Raw genomic sequence first — 22,165 nt, 5'->3', positions numbered from 1 at the left:
AAAATAAAATAAATGTAAATTTTTTGTTGTCTTTCATTAGAAAATTACATTTAAATTTTAAACTTTAAATTTTAGTTCAAGAATGCAGCAACATGGTGAACTGACCCAAGCATCAACATATGAAGACTTCAGACATATGCTTTCAACTGATTAGGTCTATTCTGGCGAATCCCTTTTGTTTTTCAGCTAATAGCTGAACCCGCTCATTTACGCAGGTTGGACTGTATTTTCCTGGTGAGTACGTGCAGCTTCTGAGAAGACCTGCATGTGAAAGCATGTGAAAGGTGATTATATTCTGGCTGCTGTTTATCTGTTGACATGGGCCAAAGACAAGCTGCTGTCTTCACACAGATAATGGCACTCTGGCTCCTGCTGAGTCCTGATGACGAGCCCGCCACAGATAAACACTTGTTGCCCTTAAGGGCCCATTTTACAACACATTCACTGTTAAAGCTGTGGCAGCCAGTTTCACTGAAAAGCGTCTTTATGGCCTTAAACACAAACTGTTAGTTTAACAGATGATAGTTTTCTCTAAAGACACTCTTAAGAATTACATTGTGAACTTGTTTACATTTGAAGGTATTGTGAGCTTTCTACATTACTTCTCTCCACACTCTAGTTCCTTTTAGGAAGATTATATGTACATATCATACAAGAGGCTGTAACATAAACCTCTGAATAACAACTTTGGTCAAACTGGGGCTATTAGCAAGCATTTTATTTTCTCCTCTTTTATTTATTGACCTTATTAAAAAAAAAGTTTTAGTTATTTTTGTGTGGACTTTGTTAAGTTAAAACTGGAATATATTGAAGATGTGACATATATTATTAGTTTATATGGATATCATCTATATTAAGTGACTCAAACATCAACCATGAAAAACAATGTGTCATTCTCTAGTGGTCATAAGTTGTCATTGCTTTTCTATCCTGATAATCACAAATGAGTGGACATTTTTAAAAATATAATAATAATAAAATGAACACATTCAAACAAATACTTCTAAATTAGGATTTCTCTAACATGTTGTTTCATATACAGATAATACTAATTTACAATTATCCACATTATATGTAAAATAAAAATATATTTTAACATGAACAGGTTAAGAAGTATTTGTTGTTTTGTAAATGTTTTACAGTGATCTGTATCATGTTTTACAGTGATCTGTATCATAACAATACAGATCACTGCCCTTTGTAACAAACCAAACTGTAAGGAAAAACAGGTAAAAATCCGTGAAGTTATTGTTGTGGTTGGACCTACACCTTACAAATAAATGCATTGGAGGCGCATGGGAGACCCATCCAAGATGGCGGCGCGATGAGACGTCAGCTCGTATAGGCGGCGTGATACAATGCGGCGTCTACGTATATATGATGTCTATGACGGGCAACCATAGACATCATATATCTATGCGGGCAACCCAGTCAGCCTGTGGTGAGGGAAGCTGGGTGTTTGTTGTCAGTTCTTTTTATCCTTTTATTTCTTGTTATTTGTCAGGAAGAGAATACATCAAATCAATTCCAATTTATATAGTAGATTTAAAAATATGCAGTTAACAAAATAGTTGTACACTAGATACTGTAAACTAACAATAGAAAATAAAAGCAAATAAGCAGAGGCAGAATGAAATCCTGTCAAAGCAAGAAAAATGAACTAAAAAACCAAAAGCAAAAAAAACAAACAAAAAAACACAAGTCCATTAAAGATCTGGGACTCTATTTTGTCTCGGACTGGTGTTGAAAAGGTGCTGGAGAATCGGACATAGTTGTTTTGAGCAGGTCTTTAGAGCTCTGGAACTGACACTATCTGGACCTGCAGCCTTGTTCTGGTTCAGTTTCTCAAGTTGCTTCTTAACCTGATTGCAGGAGACAAACAAGGTGGAGGTCTCAGGATGTCCTGATGTGGAGGAAGATGAAGCTGTGTACTGGTCCATGACTGAGCTGCAGGGTGACAGATTGGAGGCGTGACAGGAAAGCAGTGGGCTTATGGAGGGTGTGTGGTCTGTTGGGCTGGAGGTAGGGGGTGAACTGAACCTGTTGAAGAATGTGTTCAGCTCATTAGCTCTGTCCAGACCTCCATCAGGCTGGTCCCCCTTTAACCAGTGATCTTCTTCATTCCAGACCACACATCCCTCACGTTATTCTGCTGGAGCTGACTCTAACTTCTTCCTGTAATCCTCCTTGCACTTAGTTTGTGTTTTAAGTTGTTTTTGTGTTGCCCTCAATAACTCCCTATCTCCATCCCTGAAGGCTTTCTTTTTGATGTTCAGCAGCTTTTTCAGGTCCCTGGTGATCCAGGGTTTGTTATTGGGGAAGCACCTCACTGTTCTTGTTGGGACGATGCTGTCCACACAGAAGTTTATGTAATCTGTCACACTCATTCATGGCATTGATGTCTCCATGAGGTTCACAGAGGACGTTCCAATCTGTAGCCTCAAAGGCTCCTCTAATTTCCCTTTGGGGATTAATAAAGTATTTTACATTCATTTCATTTTATTTTCATTTCATTTCAAGAGCATCTTCAGCTTCAGCAGACCAGATTTTGATAGATACATTTACATTTAGAAAAAATAAGTAGTTTATTCATTTTTCTGTTTTAAATTCAGTCCCACATGACAAGGGCAAATGCACAAATTAAAATAATGAAAATTCCACTCAGAGCCTATTTTTTTCCCTAACTTTTAACATAAAAATGTCATATCAAAGTAAACTTCTCGATGTGGTGCCTCCTCGCATTATAATCTTTTAACTCCGTCACAAACTCATTACATATTAAACACATCGGTTTGGAGCTCGAATGTGACGGCAAAATAAAGAAATTACTTATCAGTCCATGTAGCTGGCAGCGTATTCAGCACAACGTTTATGTGTTACCATAGTAACGCCGGATGTCGGCATTCGCGCTGTTTTTCTTTGAGTTTGTTTTGATGTAAAATGAATTCAATTTACATCAAAACCCACAGGAAAAAAGGCGCGAATGCCGACATCCGGCGTTACCGTGGCAACACATAAACATTATGCTGAATACGCTGCCAGGTACAGTCCAGGCGGGGTTAAATCTGCGGTTTTTGCTGTCAATTTTGCGTTTTGGAACAGCAAATGACATGCTTGCTAGCGCTACTCTTACAACTTCAAAACACAACAACACGCTCTGGAGCTAATGTTGCTAGGCAACCAATTGTTGCATTCATGGTCTGCAGGATTGCAGGCAACTTAACCTTCGAAGGAATGACTGAAGGTTCTTGATCAATATCTTTATTCTTTTACATAAGCTGGGCCACATAGAAGTTGGTTCTGGGCTGCATGTGGCCCGTGGGCCGTCATTTTAAGAGGCCTGTTATAGGCAATTGGCAAGACACACCCAATAAAGAAGTGGTTCTGCAGGTGGTGACCACAGACCACTTCTCAGTTCCGATGCTATCTGGCTGATGTTTTGGTCACTTTTGAACCCTGGCGGTGCTTTCACTCTAGTGCTAGCATGAGACGGAGTCTACAACCCACACAAGTGGCTCAGGTAGTGCAGCTCATCCAGGATGGCACATCAATGCGAGCTGTGGCAAGAAGCTCGTAGTGTCCAGAGCATGGAGATGCTACCAGGAGACAGGCCAGTACATCAGGAGACGTGGAGGAAGCCGTGGGAAGGCAACAACCCAGCAGCAGAACCGCTACCTCCTTCTTTGTGCAAGGAGGAACAAGAGGAGCACTGCAAAATGAGCTCCAGCAGGCCACAAATGTGCATGTGTCTGCTCAAACAGTCAGAAACAGACTCCATGAGGGTCCACGGCACAGGTGGGGGTTGTGCTTACAGCCCAGCACCCCTTACCAGGGAGGTGTTTAAAGGACATTACATCAAAGTTGGATTTGTTTTTCCACTTTGATTTTGAGTGTAACTCCAAATCCAGACCTCCATGGGTTGATACACTTGATTTTCATTGATCATTTTTGTGTGATTTTGTTGTCAGTACAGTATATATATATATATATATATATATATATATATATATATACTGTACTGACAACAAAATACAAAAAAGACGATTAGTTTATATCTTCTTAATTTATTCTTTTTTAACCTAGCCTAATTACCTCCACCTAGGAGGTGTTTTTGACAGATTTTATCTGTCTGTCTGTGTCCTTGCAACATTATGCAAAAAACATGTTTTATATATATATATATATATATATATATATATATATATATATATATATATATATATATATATATATATATATATATATATATATATATATATATATATAAAACATGTTTTTTGCATAATGTTGCAAGGACACAGACAGACAGATAAAATCTGTCAAAAACACCTCCTAGGTGGAGGTAATTAGGCTAGGTTAAAAAAGAATAAATTAAGAAGATATAAACTAATCGTCTATAAGGTCTAACGAAAAAGGATTTTAAGTTTATGTGCTTTAGTTATATTGAAAGGGACTTTTTTTGTGCTCAGTTCAAGAAAAACGGAATACATAATTTCGTCTGTCCCAGAAGCTTTTGTTTTAAGTTTACAATTAAGCATTTTACACAGAATATATAATTATTTGCGGAAAAGTAATAAAAATGAATACAAATGTGCAAATATTAGGAAAAACAGACGTGCAAATATGAGGAAAAACAGACAACAACATATGTGTTGATTTATTTTCCTGAAATAACGAAAACGTGGGTTTGGGGGAAAAAAAAGAAAGAAAAAAAAAAACACGCCGCAGAAGCGTCTGTTGTTACGTCGTTGCTATAACAACAGCTATAACAGCCATACGAACAGGATTCATTTTCTTTCACGAAGAAACACGTCTTTTTACTGAGTAAGGTTAAAATATATCGTGTTGATAAGGCTTTAAAAGGCGCGTTTTTCTGTTTAATTGCTTTTATGGTTACATATTTATATGATTTTTATTATTCCTTATTTGGTCAGTTAAGGACCTTCCAAGTGGCCATGCGTTGTTTGCTAAAAAAAAAAAAAAATACCACAATGTCCTGAAAAGTTACTGGGGATAGAATAACTGAAAACCTCATTAAAAAAACTAAATAAGTAAATAATAATAATAAATAAACACAAATTTAAAAAAAAAAAAAAAAAAAATCACATTTATATTAGTATGATATTTGTGTGTGTGGTTAAATTAGCAAATGGAGGCCTCCTCACATAATGGAAGCTGCAGGGGAATTTGGAATAATCCCAGATCCATTCAGTGCAACAAGGAGACCAAGGACATGCTGAGATGTAAGTTGAAGTTTACATCAGACATTATTTGTGTTAATACTGAACACATAACTGTGGAGGAATCAATAAGGTCCAAGATGATCAGCCCTCCTTAAGTTTAAACAGGTTTTCCAGGTGGGTTGGAGCTACTTTGTCTGCTGCACTATGAAGGTACCATACATGTTCTGGCCAGGCTTAATCTGATTTGGTCCAGGTTCCACCATCATCTGCTAAGAAATATTGCCACATCTCTTCAGTCTAATACAATTTAAGTGTTTATTTTCCTGAGATTGATTTAGAAAGTTTATTCTGGGATCACCATAAGGAAGCTGACATCTTAGAAAGTTCATCTTCATCCTAAAATGTGTATTTGGACATTCATTTTATGTGTTTGTTCATTCAGTTGGTGCATGTGCCACTGCAGTGTGTCATGATAGTCTCTTTTCTTGTTTAAGTAATGAAAGAAGAATCACGGCTCACAAATCTCCACCCAAAGCAGATTGATGGACGCCAAAAGAGTAAGCAGATAGAGAGAAACAATAACAGAAAAATGGTTTTAATAATAACATTTTTATACAGCCATTGTGTAACTGTGGATATTTCATTGCTGTATTTTAGTATTTTAATGTGATATATAATGCTCTTTTCATATCTTTATTACAATATACAGCTTTTGGTTTACTGGTGAAATTACACAGTATTCTCTCAACTTTTGCTATATCATTTACCATTGCATTTTGTGTAACTTTACCCCTTCAGCTTTGCCTCAGACATGTAAACCTGCAAAGTTTTCTCACTCGAGTCAGCCTGTCCAGAAACATCCACCCTTCAGGTCTCAGAAACGTAGTGCTGAATCTTGTCAGTCTGGGAACAGCTATGAGAGGGAAAAGTTCTACCCTGGTCCTACACGTATGTTCCTCAAACTGTCAGCCTTTATGAAATTGCATCTTTACTGTAGACTATTCTTTGAATTTGTGTATACTCCTGTAAACATATGTTCTAAGGAGACTTGGAAAAAGAGAAGAAGAGGTTGCAGGATATCATGGCAACAGGAAAAAAAGACTCCATCCTTGTATTGCCTCAAAAGACTCCAGCATGTCTTGATTCCGAAGTGTCAAAAGAGATGGACCTCTACCAGGAAGGTAAAGCTGTGTTCACAGAAACAATGGAGGTACAAAAGTCACAATTTTCAGTATTTAAATTAAAATAGTTTATGAATACAACAGAAAAGACAAAGCACTAAAATCACTTTCATAATCTGTCGGAGCTTCTAAAATAATTCAACCTAAATTTTACTCTGTGCAGCTCTAAACTGATGCACTGTGACTAAAATGGTCATTTTTTTATGTAGTTCAAAATGAAATAGAGGAAAGAAGACAATTTCTGGCAGATATGGCAGCACTGGGTCAAGAGAAGAAATATATCAACATCATCAACGCTGAGATAGTGCAGGTAACCAGACAGCTCATGATACTGAATAAATGTAATTTATGAATGCTCAATAAATTACAACTTCAACAGATCCCTAAGTTTAGATTCATCACACATTATTCACACTTTCTGGAACAAAAATATACTTCAACCTGTGTTTGTGTCTTTATTCCAATGACAGAAACTTCGAGAACTGGAGATTTTGGATCAAACTAGCAGCCATAAGCAGGACGTGGAAAGGGAACACAGAACAGAAAACATTGCACCAGAAAACCATTTCCAACGACCAGATATGCCATCTTCTACAAACTCTTAACTTGAACACAAGATAAAGCAAATAAGTGTGTAACGAACCAACTGCTTTGTGATTTGTTGTTAGAAGCAGATGTGGTGGGACAGGATATCAATAAAAATACATGATTCAGTTGCAGAAACGTACTTTATTCTGCTCCCTACCAGCGTCAGTACTCTGCTGCTGTTTGAGGACACAGTACATCGGACAAAAAATGTGCTACAAAGCCCTTGGTTTCAGCTGGACATGACATTAGGCACAGAGCAGAAGCAGAAACAAACACACAACAGATTACCATTTGCAATGCTTAGCAAATACATTATCTACATGACAAAACAGGAACAGAGCATAAACATACACTTTTACATGAACTGCAATGACGTTCATCCACATACAGTATGACAATAAATAAATGGCACTAAAATCAATATTTTGCATTTTTCTATCACTTTTAAGCAAAACCAAACAGAAAAGGCATAGTAAAGTATAACGGTTGCATATATAGCTCCTTTACCTCTCCTGTTCCCACAGATAAAAACTGATTTGGGCATGTATTCTGCCAGCCAATCTATTTTCTAATCTAGGATGTAAAAACTACAAGACATACTTCATAACTTTCTCATCTAGACCCACATTTTTTCTCTTCCACTTTTTTGACTCGCACATCATAAATACTTAAGCCATCTTCATATACTTCTTTCTCATTTATATACACACAAATAGCAACCACACAAGAAAAACACAATATAGCAGCTAGAAGTGTTTAGATATATATGTTGCAGACCTAAGAATGGATGCTGCAACTTAAAGCAAAAACCTTTACAAGTACCATAGGCTCAAACCAGACATGAAAAAGAAGAAAGGAGGATGGGTATTCAAGGAGTGCAAGATTAGAGTGAAACTATTAAAAACTTGTATATTAAGAAATTAATTGACAAATCCAACCTTTGCTCAACCTCATTGAGAGCTTTTGGGGTATTGCTATGGAGCACTGCTGAGAGTAGAGCTGAATCGCAAGCGTTGAATCAAGTGGAAGCTCAAAAAGCACTTAAGTTGTTAAGAGTTTCTCTTTAAAACACACAAAGACAATAGTCACGAATAATGCTTTTTAAAGGAGTCATAAATTCCTGGCTGCAAGTCACTCAAGAGACAGTTAAGACATGTCTTCCTCTTAACCTGATAGGTTCCTTGTCTCTAATCGTTTTTAAATATGTAGTGTTATTAAAATAGCATGAAGTCCTTTAAAGCTCGCAGTGCTCCTCAGCTTTTCTCTTTTTGAGGGCTGTGACCTTTTCCTTTTTCTTCTTTATGGCTAAGCCTCTTCAGCACCTTGATGGGTTTAAACTTTGTACCTCTCTTCTTTTGCTGCCCACTGTCTGGATCCTTGTGAAAGTCTGATAAAAATGGAAAGAAAGAAAAATTAAATAACGTTAAAATTTACAGCAGCTACTCAAGGCAAATACGAATAAGTGATTTGCAACATAAATCTACCTGCAGGTAATTACTGAATTTGCTTCATATGAAATATTATTGTACCTTTTTTCCTCAGCATGGCTTCCATAATCTTGTCCTCTTCTTCTTCCCTATGAAAGAACAACAATTAAAGTATCAATCTGTATATGTTTCACCACTGAGATATGCCACCACTGCCAGTTACTGAGTACCTCTGCCGGTCCTGGTCCATGTTGTTAACGATTTGGTTACGTTGTTCGATGATGGTAACCAGTTCAGCCATTAGCTCCTGTTCCCGACTCTTGTCCTCCTCAGTCCAGTCTTTTTCTGATTAAAAGACAAAATGAATCATTCTGGATTTATAACTGAAGCTTATGTCATTTTTACCTGCAAAACCATGTTTTTTGGGAGTATTGCCCGATAGCGAACAGTTAACTATGTAAAGTTACTCAGGCAGTTTGTTCCGCTTGAGTTAAGTGCAATTTGACCAAATGGAAGATGTTACATTTTTTTTAAAATTCCCACCTTGGACTATCCTGGTGTGACTGCCCCGTGCTAGTTTTACTGAACTGTATTAAACTAAACATTTGAAACTAAAAATAAATCATGAGGCAGTGGTTCTGGTACATTTTCCTCCCTCACATTTATGTTTAATAAATTCTTCACCAGAATTATATTTATTAACTTGAATGTTTTGAAAGACAGCTCCTCTTTAGCAATAATGTTTTCAGTGTTTCTGCAGGCATCTTAGATGCTGCTGAACTACTGCAGAAGATCTATTTAAGTTATTTTGCATTAAGCTAGAAAATAGTAGCAGTGTGGAATGAAAAGTACACCAGAGTAAACACCTGGCTTGTTGAAAAGACATCTCAGCTCATACTCCACATCAGCTTGCCTCTCCTCTAGGTTCTGCTGCTTTGCCCTACAGAGAGAAAAACATTACAAAATGTAAACTGAGGGTAGATTTGATATGAAATCTAATGAGACACAAGCCTGAGACCTACGTGTATACCAGCTCAGCTTCACGTCGTACTAAAAGGTGTTTATCATGAATCAGAGTGAACCAGTCCACCAGCAGGTGCTCCTCATCCTCATCTGAGCACACAAGAAAACAGGTTGCAGATTACAATGGAAAAATACTAAACCAAAATCATTTCATGCTAAAAAAAAAAATGACGCAAAGCAGAATTGTGTTGTACCATTAGGGTTGTCTCTCAGCTTCTTCTCCAGCTCCACTCCTCTCTGCTCCAACTCATCCAGCTGCTTCTCCAGCTGAACCATCTCCACATGGATATCCTCCACTGGGATGTAAAGATCTGAGTGCACCTGCAGATATTCGGACCATGTGAGTACTCCCAAAGCAGAAACATCTGTTATATACAGTTTGATTAAAGCTTTTAAGATATTTTGTCAAAGTTTTTATTTTACCTTGCGTTTGATAAGTGGGAAGCCATGTCCAGGTGCAGGAGGTCTGGCAGGACGAGGGCCTCTTGGAGGTCTGGTTCCAGATTTAGCAGGGGAAGGTGAAGCTTTCCTGTTGAACGGGTTCTCTTTACATATCTGCTGAAGAGAAAAGGGGAGAAATGAGAAGAGGTGTTGATGTAGTCATATAATGTGCAAGTTATTTATATTATTTTTCATTATTACCTTTTTGTGTGGCTGTGTTGCCAGTGGACTTGGGGTTACGGTGGGCCATGGTGGAGGAACTCCGGTACATTTGGCCTCTGAGTTTCGACTGGTTTGTGGGGTGGCTGGAGCTGAACTAACATTCAATGGCACAGAGGAGGGACAAGGAATTGGGAAAGTTTGATGCAGCTGATCAGCTGAGGAAGAGGACGACGAAATGTCGCAGGGTGAACAGATTGAAGGCTCCGAGATGCTTTTGGAGAAGCCCTGTTCATGGACACTGTTGGTACTACCACCCAAAGCGAGTTGGGAGGAGCTGTGGTCTGAGCCAGAGGATAAACTCTCAATACTGAGAGCTGGAGAGGGAGAACAGGAAGAGGGCTGTGAGTGAGACAGAGCTGAAAAAATAAATAAATAAATAAAATAAGCAGAAACATAACAGAAGTCAGAGAAGGTGGGAAAGATTGAAATAGAGAAGACAAGGGAAAAGAAAAAAAAGTTTATTTTTAACATCTATTCACAGAACACCTCCCTCATTTCTCTTTTTAGTCTACAGTCTATTGAAAAGTGGCTATTTTGGTTCTGTAATTTGTTCACTCCAGTTACAATAATGAGCCATAATAATGAACCTTGAAACTTTAGAAAAGTAAAAAATAAAATACTGAACATAACCTGAAGACTGGCTTCTCTAAAGACTGGATAATGATAACATTAATACGACAGGTCGAAGTTGCACTTGTTTGTGAAGGTCTTTAAACATCAGGACATGTTTGCAGAAAAGATGAAGCAGCAATACTAGACTAATGCGCTCACAATATATTAATTAGATCAGGTTCTGCTTAATGAATCAATGAAACCCTCGCTAATTGGTTTTATGCCTCTTTTCCATAAGTACCAGCTTGTCTCAACTCAACTCGTCTCAACTCGTCTCAGCTTGGTCCCGTTTCTTTTCCATTACAATTTAGTACCAGGTCTAAAATGGGCGGGGTTTGTGTGAAATCGCTGTGATGTCAGCGTTGTGCACGACAAGCTCTATAGCAACACAGAACCTGGAGGCAATCTGCTACTTGGTCTGCGGCTCGCCTGACGCTAACCATAAATTGTATCCATTTGTAGGAACCACTTCCAGTCTCGTCTGTTAGATCCACTCCAACCATTGTGGTCCTTGACCTGCCAATAGTCACTTTTGAGCTTTTTCAGCTTCTCTTGACACTGCTGAAAACTCGGTTGCTAGCCGTAGCCATTGAGTCGGAAAGCTCGATAGATTTTTTTTCATTTTGTGTCGCTCCATCTAGTTCCCTCTGTATTCTTTCCTCAGCAACCAAGCAAAGAAATGTCTCCACCTCAATGTTGGATCAAGGATCTGACTTTTGTTGCGCCATTGCTTGTCATGTAATGTAAACAACTTGCGAGTTGGAGTCGTTCTTCTAGTGATATCACTCCCTGACCTCTGATTGGCCGCGCCCCTGACCAATAACGGCATGCAGCCTGGCGACGTCACACACAACTCGACTCAGCTCACTTAGTCGGGTTGAGGTGGGACAAAAAAAGCCTGGGTTGGGGAGTTAAAAAAAAGAACTGGTAAACGGTTACAAAAGCCAAGTGGAAAACCCTACAAACCAAGCCAAGGCGAGTTAAGTTTAGACAAGCTGATACTGATGGAAAAGGGCCAATAGAGCCATACTACAGCGACAAAAGTGTAACATTTTTCAGTTTTTATGTGTCACATCACAAACTCCCGTGTTCATGTCTACGTGAATGACGGCAAAATTATGGCAGAACTGAAATGCATGACTGGCTTCAGTCAGTTGGCTGGAAGAGGGCAGCAATTTTTGCCACATCATGCAAGTTCCATAAAAAATAAATAGAGAAGCAACATTGCTCCATGTGTGTCAACCCCTAAATGTAGATGTCTGACTGGTGATGTTGCAGTTTAGACTGAAACCAACCTTGTTTACCAGGAGGCTGTGGAGCACGAGGTGCTAGTCTTTTCTTGCTCTTGGCACTCCTAGGACTAGCAGAGCAGGATGAGCTTCCTGTAGTTTCTGCAGCTGCTGTCTCGGCAGCTTGAGTGATGTTGTACCACGGATGACTAGCTGCTACCGTGGGTGGAACTGTTACATTGCTCCCTTCGGCTTCATTTACACTGCCATTTTCATAATCGTCATCCTCAAATGGGTTGGAGGGCTGTGGGGGCGTGCTGGGTCTGGAGCCCCCCCCTTGGAGCGAAGACATAGAGCCTGTTTTTGGAGGTGTTGTCAGTCCAGGTGGGGGTGGGGGAGGAGCTTTCTTCTTCTTGGATTCTGATTGGACCAGGGCAAGCCAAGGTGGGTCTTTAGGTTTATGGGTTCCACTGAACAGTGAGACACAGATAATGATGGAGGGGTCACACGGAGGAACACAAAATGCACCCAACACAAAGGGGCAACTGACAGTAAGGTGATGCAACAAAATGGTTTTGAGAATGAAATGATTACAGTGTACAAAACAGGAACAAATAAGAGGTGTATAAAAGAAATTCAGATACCTGCCAGGAGACTGGGATCGTTCTCGAGGTTTGGGAGGAGTCAGAGGCTTCAGCTTTTCATCTGTGATTTCAATAAAAAAAGATTAACTTTGAGCAAATGTTACATTAGTCTTTTAAAGTCATTCATGCTCTGCAGCAGAAGCTTACCAACAGTGAGGCAGTTTGCTGTAGGGGGCATCCGAGCTCGGGGGGCAGGGCGAGGCGGAGCCATCGGTTCGGAGAGTCTTCGGGGCGCAGGTACCGGTCGGCTAGGCACTTCAACATGAGGTGCAGAAGGCAGGTCTCCATTGGATGTACAATGTGCTGGTGTTTCTGTTCCCTTTTCCTCTCCTTCCACGTTGCTCTCTTCATCACTCTCATCAAAAGGGTTGGGAGGAGAGGAAGGGTGTGATTCCCCCTCAGTGTCTCTGCTGCCACACATATCCTTTGTTTTATTCGGAGAGTCTTCTTTGATTGTTATTTCAGGAGCAGGTAAGACAGAGTCACTGGCTGGCATGTCACTATTAGTTTGGCCCACAGGAGGCATGTTTGCCTGGTCCCTTTCAGAGAGTCCGGTGTGATGAACTCTGCTGCGACCAGTCCTGGTAGGATGAACTTCCGCTGCTCTCTTAGTAAGATCTGGCCGACCGTTCTGATTGGGTGAGGCATGCCTTGTTAGATGATGTGTACAAACCAAAGCCCCGGACTTGATTCCTTTGTAGGATCCAGGAAGCAGAGTACTGTGACACTCCGTGCACCTAAAACGACGACACAGGACAAAAATAAGATCGAGATACACTTGACACTTACTCACATCTTAAATCTACTTTTTTTTTTTTCAGAATTTTTATGTAACGCCAATTTTACAGTAAGCACTCAATATTTCGATTCTCTGACATGATCCCAAATTCCACCATTGGATCCTGGATTGGAGCAAATGTTTTCGGTCATATTCAGTCTCATGTCCTGTCTTCTGCCGTTCTCACCTGAAGCAGTTTCGATGGTAGAGCTTCCCATCCACCAGAAACCTCTGCACCAGGTGGACGTGTTTCTGACAGGCAGTGCAGGTGCTGCTCAGGGTGCGAAGCTTGACGGCCACCGCTGTCTCTGCATCTGTCTGCGCAGACTGGGTTGACCAGTGCAAGCGACCAGGAGGTTGTTTTCCAGGAAGGGGACAGGCAGGAGACATCAGGAGGGGGCAAAATGGAGAGTAATGGGGGAGGGGGAAATCGCACATGGAGTCAGGATTTCAGGAAGTGGATTTTTCATTAAGTTTAGCTTCTGGCACCTACATCTCTACCTACATTCATGTTAGTTATAATCTCATTTTTATCTTTAAACATAATCTGAAAATAATCTGATAAATACAAACAATATATAGAATAATATTAGGTTAGTAAAAGGTTTAGTTATTTTAAGAATTATTGAAAATAGATTTGGTAAAAAAAAAAAAAAAAAAAAAATCTAACTGAGGTTAGTGGCTCTGATAGTCCGGTGTATTTGTTGCTACGATCTCTATATGAGTGACTGATAAAAGTTAAGTAAGATTTTAGGGCTGTGTTATGGATTATGTATAGAGGTTCGAAGCAGCAACGCTTGGCACACACAGTGTGTTAGTACACTATCGCTGTTAGTCTTTTATGTCCAAGCGATGATTGAGAAAAGACTGACCTAAGAGTTTTTCCTTTCACCTGCTAAACCTGCCCCCACCCCCACACTACTGCCTAGCCTCAGGACCAGAGAGTGGAGGGGGGACCAGATGTGAGGATGAAGAACAGGAAGAGGAGGGACTGGAATTAATTTTCATCTGAAGAGGGGGGGGTGGGGGTGGGGGTGAGGGAGGGGGTGATGATAAGGATGCCAGTACGAGATGGAAGAAAGAAGTTGAAGGCATGCGAGAGAAAAGAGAGACAGGATACAGAGGCTATCTTTGTAGACTTATTCTGCTATAGCTTATTACTTTTCCCCTGCACATGTCTATGGAACAATGGAGCTTTAAAAATCCTACTGTGGATATTTTTTCCATTGTTGTCCTAAAATGGATGGCTTGTGCAGGTTTATGCAGTTAGGTCCTACACAAAGCTCACGCAGTGACTGGTTTATTGTGAAAAACTTTAATGTACAGCAGTATAGTCAGACTAAGACCACAGTTCAAAAGGTTTTACTGTGCTTTTTCCACAACAACGCCATCATATTAAGAAAATATCAGAGACATGCTACTATGCAGCTTCTGTAGAAATCATGCACAGCTTATAAAGTTTATTTGACCCAAAATCCAACAGACCTCAGGAAAAAAACAAACAAACAAAAGCAATTTGAATACTAAAGTACATGTGCCACTTACCTCAGTTTTAACCATTTTGTCTTCAGAAGGGGTTGAAGGGCTTTTCTGAGCTGGCTCATTATGACTAACTAAAGTCAGCCTCTTCATACAGGGGGGGTTTGCTGCATTACAAAACGGAAAAGTGAGCCAGCAACCAAAAGATACTTAATCTCATATCAAATCATTAGTTAGTCATTAAATGTACCTTCCGACTTATCATTGAAAAAATTGTAATACTGGGACACGTATGTGATGATGCTAAGTCGGTCAGGGACTTTCATAGACACCATGTCTTCTGGGTCCAGGAGGGCTGGGATCCCTAGCTGTGTCTCAGCCACTTCAAATGCCTTCAGTGAAGCAAGGACAGGACAAACAAAAAAGATTAGGTATAAAAAATTGCCAGTTGTATGTTACTGAAAAACAAAAAGCAATGAGTTTATATGTAGCAAAAATATAATGATGGGAAAAAAATCTTAATCTGCACATTACAAGTCGGTGACATTCAAAATCTGACTAACAAAGTCTAAATAACAAATCTGGATTACTTTGGGTGCAGTATTACAATCTATAGAGGCATTGTATTCATAACCAAACTTTTAATATGAAGAATTCCTGGAATTCATGTGAAAACGTGCTAAAATATAGCAGACCAACCAGCAGATCTACAATCCCAGAATTATACCTGACATTTAGTCCTTTTGAGGATTAAGATTCACTTAAGAAATTCGTGCTTGGATAATATTACATAACCAAACTGGCAGCTATGCAACCCTGAAGAATACCTGCCAACAAATGCTGAATATAAGCAGAAAAACTATGCCTGAGGCAAAAATCCTCTGCACTGTACTATTAATAAAATACTGTTTTCAATGCAGCAATTCTCTCTTGGTTCTACTTGCTACTATAATGCTGATTCATTAGACTCTGTCTCATGAAAATGACAATAATGTTATTGTATTCAAGTCTAAATGTTAAAATGCACAAAACCTGAATAGCTCAGTCCAAACATATATACTTATAGTGTAATAACAAAATTTAATAAGCAACCTTTATAATTTAACTCAGAATTAGCAGTAATATGCTTACAGGGAAGTACAGAGCTGCTAACTGGAATCTCTCCTGAAATGTGAACATGGGTTCAGCTGAGCAGTGAGGCCTTCAACCTCATCGTCCTCACCAGCAGGTCCCTCTGCTGCTGACTAGAAATAATTGTATCTGCTCATGCAGCAATCATGCATGCACCTAGATGAAGCCACACATCTACAGCATAGTATAGACTGGCTTCAGTCCCATGCACAGGACGCTTTATAGAGCTGAACCAAAACTGAAAATGTGTAGGACCAGATTGGTTTGCAAATATAGTTAGTACCTAACTATATTTATTAGAAAGGGGTTTAGAGACTGATAACAGGATACAGAGAATAATTCAAAATCATTATTAGTCATATAAAACCAAGGGATTTGGATTGATAATCATATTTAAATATGATAAGTCCTCTTTCAGACATGTTTGGTAAGGGGAAAAAAATATAATTACAGCCTGTTTCTGTTGATAGCTCCATTATTAAATTCATATAACCACAGAATCTGAGCTAAAAATAACAAGAAATAGATTTTCATTTTAACTCGTAGAGCTGTCAGATGGGTGTAAATGGAGGAGAAATGATCCCATATCAACACATCTGCACTTAAAACCCTGTCTTAATGCTCTCTCCACAGGCCAGAGTCGGGATTTTATATTTTCCTGGCTCAGACTACTCTGACTTTCTCCTTCACACTCTGGGGCCTCATCAGACTCCATCTGGGTTAAACAGCACTTGTTGCACACAGGCAGTCAAATGCGATGTCATTTTTTGACTGCATGGACTGATAAGGTCACAGATGAAACTGGTGCCAAAAGCTGAGTGAGGGACATAAATGGGGTCATCCTTTAGAGTAAACGTTTCCAGAATATGACATATTCATAATTTTAAAACATTCATCCAGTATTTTGACTTTGAACTCACAAGTCGGTTGTTCTCGTAGACATTTTCCTTAGACAGCAAGTCAAAGTCTCTGAAATGACAGAAAAAATAAAAGCGTATAAGATACAGTCATAAATATATGTAACCAGCGTAGTTCAACACAATGTACTGTAACTTTGATAACGCTTGCTGACCTAATCTCTAAGTACGCAAAGTAAGCCGTAACTCTTCTTCCTCCCAACAAAAATTTCCATGTTATACATTTGAGTGATTTCTGATATGGGAAAAGAGCCACAACAAAAGAGAAGAAGCAGCAGAGTCAAACTGGAGGAGCTGGGTTGATAATTACAAGGCTCAGCTCTGAAATGCCTGAAGAGAGGAACAAAAACCAGGCTCCCACCAGGAAACTTCCTCTGGTAGGACTGGGAAATATCTGAAGAGCTGTGGGATAAAAGCATGGTTGTGTGCGTAACTAAAAATGTGCCGAGGAGTGGACAACAGTATGTTGGGAAAAAACTAACACTGTACCCTTGATGTGGGTGTGTTGCAGCCATACAGAACTTTCAAGAAGGCAAAATCCTGTGAATGGGCTCCGTGTTGGAGCTACATAAAGTGACCTCTGTTCTCTCTAATCTAGTTCCCATGGCCACAGCGAGCTGCAACTCTAATATCAAGATTGTGTCAAACTAAGTCCACCATGACAGCATCAACAATATAACATGCTGAAATGAAACCTCAAATAAAATACTCCCAAAACTGTGGGTAAGGTTTCATATTCTCAAAACTCACCAGAGTCTACCTCACTGACAAAATATGATGAAGTGTGTGACTAGAACAGCAAACCTAATCCAGCGTGACTCAGATACTTACTCCAAGTTTATTTTGGGAAAGAGGACAGCTGAGATATGATGCGTCTCGGAGTGTATGTGTGTCAACCGTTTAAAATCCATGTTATTAAAAACTAGGGTGAACCAGAACATCTGCACGTCCGAGTTCAGTTAGACTCGAAAGAACTGGAATTAATAAGTCTTCACATGCTATATGCTCTATATAAGAGTAACCAGTTAGACCACAGACACATTTTATAGACAGACATCTGTACATTTTCTGTGTAGGGAGGGAACAAAGAAGTGTGAATGTATGCACAAAGTTGTATCTAAATGCAGTGTGGGAGGCAGTTTTCTGTGCACTATGGTTAAAGTCTGAAGTAATCCATTTCACAACTATATTAAAGTCCACCACAAATCTCTCGCTAGCAGGCAGGGTGAAAGTTGTCAGAGGCTAAAGGAATTCCAATGAGGCCACTTGCTGTGTTAACTTTGCTCCTCTGCATCACTGCCATGTATGAACACATTGGCTGCAGAGTACAGGGCAACAATGGCCTGGCTCTGCACTGGAGCTAAATCCAGTTTGACAGGAGGAGGTCTCAGCTGCAGATTAACCTGATGAGCTGTCTGTCTGGATCAGAGTGAGTTTGGCTGGTCAAGTGCAGCTAGACAGAAAGTTGAACTGTGGGGCAAGCTTGGACACATTCTGAACCTACAGAGCTCAAAAATGGAGCATTAAAAATGTGTCCACTCTTGAGATTTGACCCTTAAAACTCTGCTACTTACCAGCAACTTCCAGAGCTGTCACTAACAATGTCAACAATTTCTCAGGAACAGTAATATATAACTCTATGGAGGTAAACTGTGATCTTAAGGTAATCCCTTTCATGACTAGGTTTTGACTAATAAGATATCTTAAATTGACAGTAACATCCAATCAGAAGCAGCCAAAGTGAATCAAGTGACAAGACAAGATATTTCCGTCTGAAAAGAATCAAATAATGTTTATTTGTGGCTGGAATGAAGGGAAACTTAGCTGGAGTTGTTTTTTTGGGGATAGTAGGTCAATTAACAGCATAAAAAATTATAAAAAGCAAAAACATTCCTGGAGGAAAAAGTCTAATATGTAAATCATTTCTGTTGTGTTTGCCTCAATGCGTTTTTGTTGGTTTTTATGCTGCTATATCTACTGATAACTCAATTTACATCATTTTAGCCTGCTAATTTGACAACTGAAGCTCTCCTGAAAAAAATATTTCTGAATTGTGACTGTGCTTTAAAGAAATTAGGTTTTTTGTGCATTTTTACACATATAAATCAAAACAAAATAGGCAGACCAAAATACCATAAAATAGCCCAGACCTATAAAGGTTAAACTTCACTGTAGTGATTTTTATGTGGATATATTCTACTTCACTCAGTTCAAGTCAATGCTTCAGCCACATTCTGACAAACCCACTGTACAGTGAACAACATGAGCAAGATGTTTATCATATAAAATCATCCTGCCACATTCCTTGTCTCCCAGGACACTGAAATGACACACCATCTACAGATTGTTAACACATTCCATCCACTACAATGAGGACTTGTTGACATGTTTTAGCAGGAAATCCTGATGGTGTCAACATGGTCGGCCAAACAGCTACATTGTGTAGTAACACAGACATGGCTTGCCACATCTACACGGAGTGACTCTGAGGTCAGACTTTGTGTGATATTTATTGTCACTGCCAATAGCAGAAATCTTCCAAGCAAGGATTAAGTAAAATACTGATTCAAAAATTTAAAAACTGCTGTAATTTAAAGTTTTCTGCATCACAATCTAACAATTATATGATGTGTACAGCTCAATGTACAGATAACAGAATAATCTTCAGAAGAAAAAAATAAAGCATAAAGAATAAAGCTTTGTGATGCAGATTTAGATGATAATAAAATTAAGGTAGCCTAGTAATTGGTATTATATTATAACCAGTGACAAACTGTACTTTTGTGCTTAAAAGAAACTTGAACCATAATGTTTTCAGATCATTTGCATTTCTTGACATTACATATCCTGTTTTTTGACTATCGAGCTTTTACTCACTGGAATATTGAAGGTTAAATCGTACAATGCACCTCCGTGTTTCAACCCAGTGATAAAGGAACAAGTTCTGAAACTGGAATTTCGGATGACCCTTTCACATAAAAGGGTAATGAGACAGTCAGGTTGTGCCACACAGCTTGTGGATGAAATACTGGCCAAATTCTGCCCAATGGCAGCAGGAAACTTCCGCCTTTTATATAAACTAAAACAGTAGCAAGTCATCATTTCCTTGTCCCTATTATAAATCAATCACAAGTTATTGTGTTTTGCGGTATCTTGGGTCGTCTCTGTGTAGCTGAATAATGCATAGTGAAGGTGTTTTAACAGAGATGACTTGGTTTGTCAACCTTAGTTTATTACACAACAGTGGGTTCTCATACTAAAGCACTTTCAATGCTTCTCTATAGTAATAAACAGAAACATTTAAATCATACAATATTAAAAATTAAACATAAATGTATGATTATTAACCAATAAAAAAAACTAAAGATATTTAGTGTAGCTTGTCAACCAATTCCTCCGAAAAACATGGTTAGAACAAGAAAATATTTTCTGTTTACATCTGTGATGTCTCAGAATAATCTGGTGTTCAGATTAACTCACACATTAGAATAAACTGCACTTTACTGATCATTAATATTTAAACACACAAGTGATTACAGTACCTGAATGGTAACCTAACACCAACATTATGGTAAATGATATTAAAGCGTAATTTTATGGTTACTTACATAAGATCTGGTCTGTAACGATGTATGATGGCACAAAATGCCATGCCGTCCCGGAAGGATGTTGACATGTCCTTTATTTCCACATCGTTGTAATTCTCGCACTGAATCCGACACCACTCCTGGAGAGCCTTTAGGGATCCCATTATTATTTGTAAAAAAAAAAAAAAAAAAAGAAAAATCTGCAAAAGGTTAAAAATAAGTAATAACCCCGTCTCTCTCGCTCTTATCCTGAACGCATCGGGACACATGCAGCAGCAGCGTGTTGGTGCTGCAGTGTGGAGAACCAGACAACACCCGATAAGATGAGACGCCACATTCACTTACAACTTATAAACCCGAGCATGGCTTGCAGACTAGCTAGAGGTTAGCTAACATTTGCAACTTAAAAAAGAGAAATAAAACTATGAACTTCATTTCCTGTATGAAGTTATGATATGACTGCGTTTTGTGTGGAAGAGAGCACGGCTGATGTCCAGAGTTCATAAAGGGGCTTTCCAACAAAGTTCGTTGCGTATCTGAGTTAGCAGAGCAGCATTGGAGGCTACAGCAAGCTCCAGGTTTGCAGGTTTTCTTGTTTTTCCTGCGCAGGATGAACAGAGAAGACAGTTCCAGGCAATGCACATACAGTTTCCTCCTTGAAGCGGGTTTTTCTTTTCTTCTTGGTTGCTTGCTGCTACGATTAAAACGCTGGAAAGAGTCCGAGATACCGCTCGCTTTTTAAATACCCCTCTAACTACATCTCAATAAAAACAACTTAAAACAAACCCCGGCCCTATATTGAATAAAGCTGCTCTTTTTCCGTTGCTAAACAATTTGAGTTGGCTGATTCTGAAGCATAGCAACTTGCCTGCCTGCTGGCACCTCTAAATAACCCTGTTGTTCCCCTTTGACTCCAACTGGGGGAGCTGTAAATGTCTATGAGCCGCAGGGCTAGCCGCAGAGTGGCTAGCATAGACACCCGATACATAGACGCCGTATTGTATCACGCTGACGTCTCATCGCGCCGCCATCTTGGATGGGTCTCCCATGCGCCTCCAATGCATTTATTTGTAAGGTGAACCGCAACAAAAAGTCCTCGAATTTTTACCTGATTTTTCTCACAGTTTGGTTTGTTACAAAGGGCAGAGATATTGTTATGATACAGATCACTGTAGAATATTTTTTTTTAAAAAAACGTGCTTTTATGTTATTTGATAATATATTTGATAATATTTTGATAAGTTCTATAGTTATGGATCGTTAGCATCCCTTAGTTATGCTGCTATAGGTTTAGACTGCTGAGGGACATTTCCTGATACACTGAGCTTCTCTCTCTCTCTCTCTCTCTTTATCCCTCTATCTTAAACACCTCATTGGAGTTAAATGTACAATTTGCATTTAGTAGATTATGCACTGTGTTAACATTATTTATCACCCAATTATGCAGAAAAGTGTTTTGTTTGTGTGTTGTATATACGCGTTGTTCCACAAAAATAGTTTTGTAGGGAAACTACGTTGACGTTGCAGCAAAACTCGAAAGCGGAGACCAATCCAATATGGCGGCGACGCTGGGTCACCATATATATCGTATATACATCATATATACGATGTCTATGTGTGTCACTCTCCAGGCGTCTATGTATGTTTTTGTAGTTAGCTGCACTGCTAGCCGCAGTTCCAAGTCACGCGAGGTCTTACAAATGTCACGCGATAGTCACCACTT

At 39.2% G+C, this 22,165-nt stretch overlaps 2 protein-coding genes across 4 annotated transcripts; one reads left to right on the top strand and one right to left on the bottom strand.

Annotated features, from left to right (window-relative positions):
* Positions 1-5,149: 5,149 nt before the first annotated feature.
* On the top strand, positions 5,150-6,969 carry cUnh22orf23 (chromosome Un C22orf23 homolog; the record flags this gene model as incomplete). The annotated part of the gene is made up of 6 exons (XM_079265087.1): positions 5,150-5,243; positions 5,982-6,131; positions 6,227-6,414; positions 6,449-6,482; positions 6,574-6,674; positions 6,835-6,969. 6 exons carry the CDS (start codon positions 5,150-5,152, stop codon positions 6,967-6,969), a joined length of 702 nt encoding a protein of 233 aa, XP_079121213.1.
* On the bottom strand, positions 6,758-21,333 carry micall1a (MICAL-like 1a). 3 transcript variants are annotated; one of them, XM_079264571.1, is made up of 16 exons: positions 20,464-21,333; positions 16,859-16,907; positions 15,058-15,199; positions 14,874-14,974; positions 13,516-13,655; positions 12,698-13,287; positions 12,551-12,611; positions 11,973-12,376; positions 10,045-10,421; positions 9,826-9,960; positions 9,597-9,723; positions 9,402-9,492; positions 9,246-9,319; positions 8,610-8,724; positions 8,482-8,528; positions 6,758-8,339 (listed from the first exon to the last, which is right to left on the bottom strand). In XM_079264571.1, exons 1-16 carry the CDS (start codon positions 20,709-20,711, stop codon positions 8,206-8,208), a joined length of 2,835 nt encoding a protein of 944 aa, XP_079120697.1. In that variant the 5' UTR covers positions 20,712-21,333; the 3' UTR covers positions 6,758-8,205. The 3 variants fall into 3 exon arrangements, with proteins under 3 accessions (XP_079120697.1, XP_079120699.1, XP_079120698.1); XM_079264573.1 differs by having other exon boundaries at positions 10,045-10,379; XM_079264572.1 differs by having other exon boundaries at positions 6,759-8,339; positions 9,826-9,957.
* Positions 21,334-22,165: the final 832 nt, after the last annotated feature.

Source organism: Telmatherina bonti, assembly GCF_933228915.1.
Source record: "Telmatherina bonti genome assembly, chromosome: 3".
NCBI lineage: Eukaryota > Metazoa > Chordata > Actinopteri > Atheriniformes > Telmatherinidae > Telmatherina > Telmatherina bonti.
The sequence above is the reverse complement of the archived record's forward strand: the minus strand, read 5'-3'. Positions and strand labels throughout refer to the sequence as shown.

Bases quoted from the DNA above. Each gene is read 5' to 3' on its own strand.
- micall1a (XM_079264571.1), bottom strand. From the start codon at position 20,711: ATGTGTCCCGATGCGTTCAGGATAAGAGCGAGAGAGACGGGGTTATTA. The intron at 12,612-12,697 runs GTAAGCTTCTGC...TTGAAATCACAG, and splicing joins AGCAAACTGCCTCACTGTTG to ATGAAAAGCTGAAGCCTCTG. The intron at 8,725-9,245 runs GTGTTTACTCTG...TCTTTTAATCAG, and splicing joins ATGTCTTTTCAACAAGCCAG to AAAAAGACTGGACTGAGGAG.